The following is a 12,477-nucleotide window of genomic DNA, read 5'->3' as shown; positions in this document are numbered from 1 at the left end:
TCAATGGTTATCATTTTTGCAAAAAAAAAGTCTTCATTATCATAAAGTATATTATGGTCTTAAAAATTGAGGATTGTTAATTCTGTCTATGCATAATTTCTAAAACTTGGTATAATAAATCTCTTTTTAAATTTCCTTTAGCATATAATTTCTAAAGTTAAAAAAATCATGCATAAACTTAATTGCTACCATCGTGTTTTTCAGCCTGGCTGGGTTGTTTTGGACCAACCAGATGCTGCTTGCCATTTGCAGCAACAACAGGAACCTTCTCCTCTACCTCCAGGGTGGGAAGAGAGGCAGGATATCCTTGGAAGGACCTACTATGTAAACCATGAATCTAGAAGAACACAGTGGAAAAGACCAACCCCTCAGTATGTGCTGATGGCTTTCACAGTTTTAATCTGGAAGCACTTTAACTACGAATTTTCATTTTGAAGTCATGTCTCAGATGGATTCATAACAGTATAGTGATCCATAAACTATAAGAATACTAGGATTTTTATGGCCCAGGACTTTGAAAATCCTAACTCTGCTGTTTCTTTTTTTAAATGACTTGATAATATTCAAAATTATTTGACACTAGATACTACCCTTTTAATTGTCTCTTAATTTTAGTAAGTTTTGAATTATTATATAGCCACAAATGGTATATATTTCTTTTTAGGCTGAATTAGAAGTCTTGGAGAATTTTTATAGTTTATTATTAAAATATAATAAAATGTTAATTTCTACAGTACTCTTTTTAAAATATAAATTATTTGTAAAATATAAAGGACTCAATAATAAGGGTCTTACGTTAAACGCCCATTTGATAGTCTGGTCAATATCCACACAACTTCCAGCATGCACAGGTCAAAGATGGAACCACTTTCAACATATTCTAACTTATGTCTCCTCAGTGATTTTTTTTTATTATCATTAAACTGTGTATACATTTATAAAATCACCCATTCATATTTATTCTCAAATCCCCTTCCATTTTTCCTTCCATATAGTCTTATAAAGTCTTCCTTTAGTCTTCTGTTTGAAACATACTTGTAATTTTTTAATGTGTTCATTAGTCTCGTAATTTTTGGCTTTGATATTTTGTGCCTGATATATGCCAGGCACTTTCATAGATATTTTCTGTTCTCATATCCTTCCAAAACAAATCAGCAATTCAAGTACTTCATGGCACAGAAGCTTCAGTCTTCATAGAGTGACATACAGACTGCAAAGCTGAAGACACTATAAAATTCTGCAGAATTGCCCTGTTGCATACCTCAGTATTATGGCAAGCCTTACTTGAGCAAAATGACATTTCTTTCACTGTGGCTGATGTCATTTTCAGGTAGCCAAAATCAAATATTTAGGGGGAAAAAAAACAAGCTTTCCCTTAGAACTATGTATCAAAGTTATGTTTTCTTTAGCTACAGTGCAGTAAGAACTGGTCTTCCAACTAGCCTGAGCTCATGTGGCATTAAATAAATTAACAATAATTTTATTATTAAATATTTGAACAAAATTCTTGATCTGATAGACTGGTTATATTAAATGCAAATAATTAGAATAATATAAATGACTGGGGTAAGGGTGTTCAATCTGATTTTTTTTTTTAATTTTTGTGGGTCCCTAATAGGTATATATATTTGTGGGGTACATGAGATGTTTTGATGTAGGCATGCAAGGCATAATAATCACATCGTGGAAAATGGGGTGTCCATCCTCACAAGCCTGTATCCTTTTTCTTACAGACAATCCAATTACAGTCTTCTGGTTGTTTTTAAATGTACAATTCAATTATTATTGACTGTAGTCACCTGTTAAGCTATCAAATACTAGGTCTTATTCATTCTTTCTATTTTTTTTTTAAATGCTCATTAACCGTCCAGTCTGATTTATTGTACTCCTAAGCTCAGACAAATCTTTACTATTACCGTTTTCAGAACAGGCTCATGACTGTATATTACCAAAAACAGATACCATTCCTAACAGATATGTAATTCCTAAGCTTTTCATTATAAAATTCTTACACCATCTTTCATTCTGCCCTTCACATTGATGCATGGAGTACTCTACTCCTGGCTTAAGACCAATTCTAGAAAATATACTATCTGATTCACAAAAATGTATGTGTAACTCTATTACTCTTATAATAACATGGCAAAATATAATGTAATGAAATAATCTGTGAAGCTCTCTGATAGTCATTCATTCAACAAATATTTTTGAGTACCTATATGTGTTGGACATTATCCTAGACACAGTGACACTTAAATATCAAATCAGACATGTTGTACCTTTCCACAAAACCTTAAACTCAGTAAGGTACTCTAAATATACCAGTCTGCCTACCCATGATTGAATCTATGTATGTTGAAGTAGCCTTTGATCAAAGACAATACTTTTTTTTTTTTTTTTTTTTTTTGAGACACAGTCTCGCTCTGTTGCCCAGGCTGGAGTGCAGTGGCGTGATCTCGGCTCACTGCAAGCTCCGCCTCCCAGGTTCACACCACTCTCCTGCCTCAGCCTCCCAAGTAGCTGGGACTACAGGTGCCCACCACCACGCCTAGCTAATTTTTTGTATTTTTAGTAGAGATGGGGTTTCACCGTGTTGGCCAGGATGGTCTCAATCTCCTGACCTCATGATCCGCCCGCCTCGGCCTCCAAAAGTGCTGGGAGTACAGGCTTGAGCCACTGCGCCCGGCCAGACAATACATTTTTTTATTGATCTAATGTAGATTTTTTTTTCAACGATCACAGAATCTTTGACAATCATTTTAACTGCTTAAGACATGGATGATGACTTTTTATACTTCCAATATAGGGACAACCTAACAGATGCTGAGAATGGCAACATTCAGCTGCAAGCACAACGTGCATTTACCACCAGGCGGCAAATATCCGAGGAAACAGAAAGTGTTGATAACCGAGAGTCTTCCGAGGTATAAGTAGTTTCCTAGTTCTCCTTGATAGACATGTTATAGCAATAAAGTATGTGTGGCTCAAGCTTATTCTGTTCATTTTAGAACTGGGAAATTATAAGAGAAGATGAAGCCACCATGTATAGTAGCCAGGCCTTCCCATCACCTCCACCATCAAGTAACTTGGATGTTCCAACTCATCTTGCAGAAGAATTGAATGCCAGACTCACCATTTTTGGAAATCCAGCCACAAGCCAGTCAGCATCCAGCTCAGTAAGACGCTCTTAGATTTTGTTATGGCTTCAGTAGTTTATATTATGCTTATTATACCATTCAACAACTAACTTTTATGTAAAATTTTGTCTTAAATGCAATAATATGTAATAATATGTTAGGGATCTTGGGACTTTATAACGTGGGCATTTTTCAAATATCCCCATCAATAGTATGGACCAGAGTCATGGCATCCAAATTTCCGTTATGTGAATACCCTCCAGACAAAAATCACTAGGGACACATTTGTAATTGAACAACTTGGGTTTATTATTCATTTCGGCAAGGGAGAACACGCACCATGGTGTTTTGGTAGCAGAATGTTAGAAAAGACTTCAAGGATTTGGGCTCCCGTTAGGTGATTTTGAAGAGGGTTTTAGGAAGCAGGACTTTGCTCTGTGTGAGATGCTGTTGGGAAGCCCGGATAATTCTATGATTTTGCATCTCAAATCTTATCCGTAGTGAGGCTAAAGCAATGATTAGCAAAGTAGAACAGTCACTCACATTTGCCAGGAGAGGGAAATGTTTGGTATTTTGTGGCTTGGACAGTGTTCATGTTTTGTCTATATTCAGCCACAATGACAGAGTGGTCTTGATTTTGTCTTGATCTTACCTATGAGTGCCAGGCCAGCTCCTGGATGTTAGGGACTGCTTTTCTCTCTCCCAGTTATGCTGAACTTGGTTTTTTGTTTGTTTGTCTGTTTGTTTGTTTTGAGACGTCTCACTCTGTCACCTAGACTGGAGTGCAGTGGTGCTGTCTTGGCTCACTGCAAACTCCACCTCCCAGCTTCAAGCGATTCTCATGCCTCAGCCTCCTGAATAACTGGGATTACAGGCACACACCACCACGCCCAGCTAATTTTTGTATTTTTAGTAGAGATGGAGGAGTTTGACCCTGTTGGCCAGGCTGGTCTTGAACTCCTGGCCTCAAGTGATCCACCCGCCTCAGACTCCCAAAGTGCTGGGATTACAGGCATGAGCCACTGCTTCTGACCTGAAGTTTTAACATGATATCACAAATGTCACCAACAGGTATATATGAATAAGAACTGATATACTTTGACTAAACAAGGAAATCGATGACATTTTCACTTCAGCCACTACTGTAAAAACTGTTGTCCATAGGGTTCAGAATAAAGTATTCCAGCATATGCTTCCATGATGAGAACTTCATAGCTAGCTGTCTAAACTCTCTCATCAGGGGAGATTCAGTAGGAGACAAAGATTACTCTCTGAGAGGATGCTATTTGTCATTTCCAATTGAGGTTTCCATGCTTTTCATTTAGTTAGTAAATATTTATTGAGAGCAAGTAAATATTTATTGAGAGCAAGGTACTGTATGCTAGTTACTGAGGATACATCAGTAAACAAAATTAACAATATCTCCTGCCTTCATGGGACTTATATTCTAGTGCAGAGGAAAGCAAACTACAACCAGTGGGCCAAATCGGCAGCTGCCTCTTATGAATAATTACCACTGGAATACAGCCACATCGTTTGTTTAGATATTGCCCATCTCTGCTTTCACACTACATCATCTCAATTGAGTAGTTACAGCAGCAACCATATGGCCCACAGTCAGTATTTACTGTCTGGACCTTAACAGGAAATGTGTGCTAACCTCTGCTCTAGCATCTTCTTCAAGAAGCTTCACAGTAGATAGTTGTACGTGAATATGAATATCCACCAGTAAATCTGCCTGCTTGCCTCTTGCCCTTCCTTTCTTCCATTTGTCTGTTCTGTCTTCATTCATTTCATTTTTTCACAGGAGGGTAGGACAGGGCAGTCAAAGACCTAAAGAATAAACTACATTAGGCCGGGCACGGTGGCTCACGCCCATCATCCCAGCACTTTGGGAGGCTGAGGTGGACAGATGGCTTGAGGTCAGGAGTTCAAGACCAGCTGGGCAACATGGTGAAACCTTGTCACTACTAAAAATACAAAAATTAGCTGGATGTGGTGGTGCACACCTGTAATCCCAGCTACTCAGGAGGCTGAGGTAGAAGAATTGCTTGAACCCAGGAGGCAGAGGTTGCAGTGAGCCAAGATCGCACCATTGCACTCCAGCTTGGGTGACAGTGAAACTCCGTCTCAAGAAAAAAAAAAGAATAAACTGTATTGATTCACTGGTGATAAATCACATGCAATCCCATCCCTTTTCTTCCTGGTATTTTTTTTTTTTTACTTAAAGTAATACCTGGCAACCATATAGTGTGATACTATGCAGCCATTGAAGAGAACAAGGTGGGCTCAAGTGTATATGTCAGATGGAACAATCCCTAAGAGCTGCTGGTAAATGAAAAACAGCAAGGTACAGAACAGTGTGTTTGTTATTCCAGGATTTATGTAAATTACTTAAATGCAGAGCATAAATGTGTGTATGATTTACTCAAGAACAAAACAGGAAACTAGTAACGTTGCTTGCCTCTGAAGAGAGGCAAAGAATGAACAGGATATATACTGTTTGTACCTTTTGGTTTTTTGAGATAGGATCTCACTCTGTCGCCCAGGCTGGAGTGCAGTAGCATGATTATAGCTCACCACAATCTCAAACTTCTGAGCTCAAGGGATTCTCCCACCTCAGCCTCTAGAGTAGCTGGTACTACAGGCACATGCCATTGTAACACCACTAATTTTTAAAAAAATTTTTGTAGAGACTGGGTATAGTATGGTTGCCTAGGCTCCTTTCGAATTTTATAACATGGATGATTGTTATCTATTTTTAAAAAATATTTTTAAAGCACTGTATGGTTGCGGTTACAAATTGAAATTGTATTTAGGTATATAAAATAAAACTTAAGGCTGGGCATTGTGGCTCACACCTGTAATTCCAGCACTTTGAGAGGCCAAGGCGGGCAGATCACATGAGGTCAGGAGTTCAAGACCAGCCTGGCCAACATGGCGAAACCCCGTCTCTATTAAAAATATAAAAATTAGCCGGGTACCGTGGCACGTGTCTGTAATCCCAGCTACTCAGTAGGCTGAGGCAGGAGAATTGCTTGAACCTGGGAGGTGGAGGTTGCAATAAGACAAGATCGTGCCTCTGCATTCCAGCCTGGGTGACAGAGCAAGACTCTGGCTCAAAAAAATAAGTAAGTAAAATAAATAAATAATAAATAAATAAAAATTAAATTTTCCGTCTTACCACTAGTGTATGCTCCCTCAATCACTATTAGTGGTCAAAGACTAAAGAATAAATGATATTGATTTGCTGGTGATAAATCACATGCATACATATATGGAAACTTTTTCTGTATATTCATAAACATGAATGCATACACATATATTTGTAGGTGATTTTTTAGCCTGAGATCATCTTAAACATACTTTTTGGTAACTTGCTTTGTTCACTTGCTGTCTCTTAGACATTGAACCATTTCAGTATATATAGATGTACTCCTTTAGAAACCAACTAAAACAATCATTAAACTCTGGCATATTCCATTGTACAAGTCGTCCTTAAGGTATTTCACCAGTCTCCTATTAAAAGACTTTAGATTGTTTACAGTACTATTATAAACAGTACTACAGTGGATATTCTGATTTAATTTGTACGTGCATTGTAAATTTTGATGTCGTGAAATAACAAAACTAAGATATTTCGGATAGTGATAATAGCATGAATAGAAAAACATAAGGAAAGAATGAACAAGAGATTTCCAGGAAACAAGTAGTCTGGAATGTCCAGGGGGTGGATTGCAAAGTGGGAAGTGGCAGAAGAAGTCAGGAAGAGGCAGGTCGTGGTGCTCAGGAAGCATTGTTTTCTGTGCTGTCATGGGCTTCAGCTCCAGAATGACAGGACTGGCTGTGCACTGCAGGATGCTCTGAACCTGCAGCGTGCAGCATGGAGAATGGACTTAAGGAAGTAAGACTTGCAATGAGGAAACCTATTAGGATATTGCTGCCATTGTCATCGAAGTGACAAAAGATGAAAACTTGAAGTTAAAACAACAATAAAACTAGTAACTAAAGTGGAGAGAGAGTGCATTTGAGAATAGTTTCTGTGAGACATTCAAGAGAAGGTGTCCAGGAGGCAGTCCAGCACCCAGGGCGTGGGAGCTGGATGTGTGAAGGTGTCCACGTAGGGGGCTGAGAGCGACCACGTGCCTCAGCCTGCAGTCTCGACAGCTGCATCCTAGCCAGCCTTCTCTTCCCTGTCATACTTACCCTCACTACCTTAGTTGATGCTCAGAGACAAATCACAAATCTCAAGGTATTCTCCTTCTGTTGTCTTGTTTTTTTACAAGAATCATTCCAGCAGAAGAGGCAGCTTACAAGCCTATACTTTTGAGGAACAACCTGCACTTCCTGTGGTGAGTTTTACCCTCTCCCATCAATCAATTTAAAAATATAAAACTCAGCATCTCTTTTTATTTATTATTATTTAGAAGACGAAGTGTGAACATTTGCCTTACAGGGAACTAATACAGCAGAGAATGTAGGCTCCAGGTGGTGATGTTCAGGGAAAGGCCTCAAAGACAAAACATGCAGAACTGTCTCTCCCATGTTAAAAGCAAAGTCTCTGCATACTGGTGACTGTGGGTGGTATCTGGGCTTGTCGGTTGAAGCGCCGTGCTGGCTAGAGGTGGTCCGCTGCATGCAGCATACAATTCAGGATCACTGTGTCCAATTGCCGATGCTCTGCGTAAGCACATGGCATCCAGCAGCCATGTCTGCCCTGTACATGAAGCATCGCCAGGGTTTCATCACTCAGGTGTGCACTGGCATTGACACGCCTGGCGGCCAGGCTGGAGTTTATCAGTCCCTGGTCTGTTTCTTCCCTGCAGTATCACATCCACCAGTCTACTAAGGCCTTCTGCTTCCTGCTCAGTGCTGTCCCAGTCACAGGCTGGATGGCAGCTTGAACATTAACCCTGCCTCCATCCTCTTCCTGACACAAGCCTCACTACTCTGAGTTTGTCTCCCTTTTCCAGAGACCCTACTTGTTTTTGAACTTAAAGTAAAACTCCCAGGCTCCCAGCCTCTTCAGCCTACCCTTCTCCTTATCCCCCAACAGAAGCCTCCTGCTGCCTTCATTCCTATCTATGCTTTTTCTTCCAAGCAGACTGTTCCCATGTCCTGATTCTCTCCCGCTTCTGAGTCTGCGTGCATTCCATTTCCCTGCTTGGAATGGCTTTCTCATTTTCTTCCCCAACCATCTGGAATTTGGAATGGCAGTCTAGATATCAGCTTTGAAAAACAGGGTATGTTCTAGGACAGCAATGCAGAGGCTTCAAAATCCTCAGCCCATGAGTGGTTTATCTGTCTGAATAACACCCTGCACTAAGAATGGGACACAGATCCTGTGCTGAGGAATGAGACGTCACCCACCTATGCATCCATTGCTCTGGTCAATATTGACCATCAACAAGAGGACAGATGCCATTGAAAGACTACCTTCGCCGGCCTTACTGTCACTCACTGTCATCTGTCCAGCCTCCTCCATTAGATCAGAGCCTGCTCAAGTCGAGTTCCTGGTATTTTTCCCTCTGCACCTTATAATGTCCTCTACAATGAATATGTGGAAGTTCTCATTGACTGACAGACATTCACCCAAGACACTACTTTAGGTGCTTCGGATGAGCAGCAGAATCTTGAGATGATTTATATTTTATGTACCAGAAAAGTTGTTTCCATGCCTTTTTTTCCCCTCAATACATTGATTGGGTTTTTTTTTTTAAGAGCTGTCTTGGAGTGTAATTTACATACCATAAAATCCAGCCATGTTTGATCATACAATTAAAGAGTTTTTGTAAATGTATACAGTTATGGAGACATCACCACAATCAAGTTTAAGAACCTTCTATCAGCACGAAAAGTTCCCTCAATCCCTATGCCTACTCTCAGTTGCAAGGAACCACTCATCTGCTCTCTATTGCTACAGTTTTGCCTTTTCTAGAAATCTCACGTAAAGGGAGTTGTAGGGTGTAAGCTTATGTGTCTGACCTTTTTCACTTAGCATGCTGTTTTTCACATAGATCCATGTTATTGCATGCCTCTATTAGTGCACGGTATTCCATTGTAGAGATATATCCACTACATTTATCTGTTCACCAGCTGATGGACATTTGTACAACTGGGCAGCATTTAAATCCATCATTTTGTGATCTAACAGTTCATCACAACTGTCAGCAAAGTATGTAGGGCTCCTGTGTATCTAGTGAGCGGTGTCTTCAGTGTGGAGACTGGTGGTGTTGGTTTTTATGTTGTAAGACACCTTAAGGAGCCACACCAAACCAGGTCTAATCTGCTTCAAAATGACAACAGGAAGGCCAGATTTAGGACTTTTTTTTTTTTTTTTTTTTTTTTGGAGACAGAGTCTTGCTCTGTTGCCCAGGCTGGAGTGCAGTGGCGCAATCTCAGCTCACTGCAACCTCCGCCTCCTGGGTTCAAGCGATTCTCCTGCCTCAGCCTCTTGAGTAGCTGGGACTGCAGGCATGGACCACCACGCCCAGCTAATTTTTGTGGGTTTTTTTGAGTCAGAGTTTTGCTCTGTTGCCCAGGCTAGAGTGCAATGGTGCGATCTCAGATCACTGTAACCCCTGCCTCCCAGTTCAAGCAGTTCTCCTGTCTCAGCCTCCTGAGTAGCTGGGATAGGTGCCCACCACCATGCCCAGTTAATTTTTTTTTTTGTATTTTTAGTAGAGACGAGGTTTCACCATGTTGGCCAGGCTGGCCTCAACCTCCTGAACTCAGGTGATCCACCCACCTCAGCCTCTCAAAGTGCTGGGATTATAGGGGTGAGCCACTACACCCAGCCTGGATTTAGGACTATTTTAAGTAAGCCTGGAAATAACCAAACCTCTCTTTACTCATTTTTAACAAACTATGATAAATAGCATCTCCTAGCTTTTAGAGAAACAAGGCAGGAGTAACCCTTGATTCAGCAGATAAGCATGATTTCTGTTGTTAGATTACCTGGGTTCAAATCTCAGCTCCATTCCTTAGAAGCAATGTCGCTTAACAGGTTAATTCCATCACTCTCGGCCTTTTGGCTAAGACCAAGTGTAGTAGCAAGTTACTTCTATATTGTAAGCTTCTGTTTACTCATCAGTAAAATGAGCCAGTATTAGTAATTATCTCATTGAAATTCGGGTGGGAAATAAATGACATTATCCGTGTTAAACAGAGCGTGTGCTTGTTATTGTTGGGATGTTTTATTAGGGTTGTTATCACTCTCAACATTATTGTTCTAGTGTGTTTTTTTTCCCCAAGTGAAATACTGTACACTTTATTTTGCACATTTTAAAATATTTGAAATGTGGTTTACTTCACTAAAATGTATAATTTACCCATTTTTATTATAATACATGGTTTTAGTTCAAAATAAAATAAAATATGAATTGTTTAAAAGCAAGCAAGTAGTGAAGAAGGGATGTGGTGCTTTTCAAAGGATTCTTTCTTGTTAATATTTAAGTCTTCTGGTCAGGCACAGTGGCTCATGCCTGTAACCTCAGCATTTTGGGAGGCTGAGGCAGGTGGATCACTTGAGGTCAGGAGTTCAAGACCAGCCTGGCCAATATGGTGAAACCCTGTTGTTACTAAAAATACAAAAACTAGCTGCGTGTGTTGGCACATGCCTGTAATCCCAGCTACTCGGGAGCCTGAGGCACGAGAATAGCTTGAACCCGAGAGGCAGAGGTTGCAGTGAGCCAAGATTGCACCACTGCATTCCAGCCTGGACAACAGAGCAAGACTCTGTTTCTCTCTCGCGCTCTCTCTCTCTCTCTCTCTATATATATATATATATATTTCTAGAAAAGGCAAAATTGTAGCAACAGAGAGCAGATGAGTGGTTGTTTCCGGCTGAGAGTAGGGATAGGGACGGAGGGAACTTTTGGGGGTGATAGAAGGATTCTTAAACTTGATGTATTTAATTCTTCTGTTATGCTTCACTGTAGCTTTTGCCTACTTCATCTGGATTACCACCAGGTTGGGAAGAAAAACAAGATGAAAGAGGAAGATCATATTATGTAGATCACAATTCCAGAACGACTACTTGGACAAAGCCCACTGTACAGGTATCCTGCATTTTGTTCACTTGCTTTCTTACAGGATTTCAACTGTCACATCCCTATGTCAACTAGTACATCACTTTGTAGTATACGCTGGATACTTCTAGAATCTTCTCCTTTTTTTTTTTTTTTTTTTTTGAGATGGAGTCTCGCTCTTGTCACCCAGGCTGGAGTGCAATGGCGTGATCTTGGCTCACTGCACCTCTGCCTCCTGGGTTCAAGCAATTCTCCTGCCTCAGTGTCCCAAGTAGCTGGGACTACAGGCGCACGCCACCAAGCCCAGCTAATTTTTGTATTTTTAGTAGAGATGGGGTTTCACTATGTTGGCCAGACTGATCTGAAACTCCTATCGCAGGTGATCCACCCACCTCAGCCTCCTAAAGTGCTGGAATTACAGGCATGAGCCGCCGTGCCTGGCCGTAGCATCTTCTAATTATTTATTTTCTGACACTGATGTTAAGTGTCTGCCATTCCCTATGAATCTCTAATATACACGAATTACCACTTGTTATTATATAAAACAAGTTCAAATGAGAATAAGGAAAAAGCAAATGATCTAGTTTTGGGTATTTTTGTAATTTGAATAGTTAAGATTGTTATTTTAACTAAAAGATAATCTTGTCGATTGGTGTCTATTAAAGAAGTTTATGCTGGGCTGGGCAAGGTGGCCCATGCCTGTAATCCCAGCACTTTGGGAGGCCTAGGCGGGTGGAATCACCTGAGGTTGGGAGTTCAAGATCAGCCTGATCAACACGGAGAAACCCCATCTCTACTAAAAATACAAAAATTAGCCAGGTATGGTGGCGCATGCCTGTAATCCCAGCTACTCGGGAGACTGAAGCAGGTGAATCACTTGAACCCAAGAGGCGGAGGTTGCAGTGAGCCAACATTGTGCCATTGTGCTCCAGTCTGGGCAACAAGAGCGAAACTCCATCTCAAAAAAAAGAAGTTTATGCTGATGACACCTCCCCTTGGCAACAGTTTCATCTATAATATTTCCTTGTAAGTGTTTAGCAAAATATTTATTTTCTCTTACCACCGTGTCTCTTGTTGAGAAATATTTTAGCACTGAAAAGTGCAGAGAATAATATAGCAAATGCACATATTCTTTACACTCAGAATTACCATCATTAACAAGTTACCATATTAATTTCCAGACATTTTATTTTTAAAAATAGAGTCTTATAGATTAAGCTAAATTCCTTTTAGCCAAGCTCTTGGTCCCATTCCCCAGGGGGAACCACCATCTTGAATTTCTTGTGTATTCTTTTAGCCTTTTTTATATA

The 12,477-nt window shown here is 40.2% G+C and overlaps 1 protein-coding gene across 4 annotated transcripts in view; it reads left to right on the top strand.

Moving 5' to 3' along the window:
- The window catches only part of NEDD4 (NEDD4 E3 ubiquitin protein ligase), a 166,907-nt gene that overhangs the window by 129,349 nt on the left and 25,081 nt on the right, over positions 1-12,477 (top strand). For all 4 annotated transcript variants that reach the window (XM_050799784.1, XM_050799785.1, XM_050799783.1 and 1 more), the window contains 5 exons: positions 205-371; positions 2,807-2,924; positions 3,009-3,176; positions 7,424-7,489; positions 11,078-11,197. In XM_050799784.1, coding sequence (XP_050655741.1) covers positions 205-371; positions 2,807-2,924; positions 3,009-3,176; positions 7,424-7,489; positions 11,078-11,197 — 639 coding nt within the window. The remainder of the gene's footprint in view (positions 1-204; positions 372-2,806; positions 2,925-3,008; positions 3,177-7,423; positions 7,490-11,077; positions 11,198-12,477) is intronic.

This window comes from Macaca thibetana, chromosome 7 (assembly GCF_024542745.1).
Source record: "Macaca thibetana thibetana isolate TM-01 chromosome 7, ASM2454274v1, whole genome shotgun sequence".
In the NCBI taxonomy this organism is placed as follows: Eukaryota; Metazoa; Chordata; class Mammalia; order Primates; family Cercopithecidae; genus Macaca; species Macaca thibetana.
This window is presented reverse-complemented; position numbering and strand designations above follow the sequence as displayed.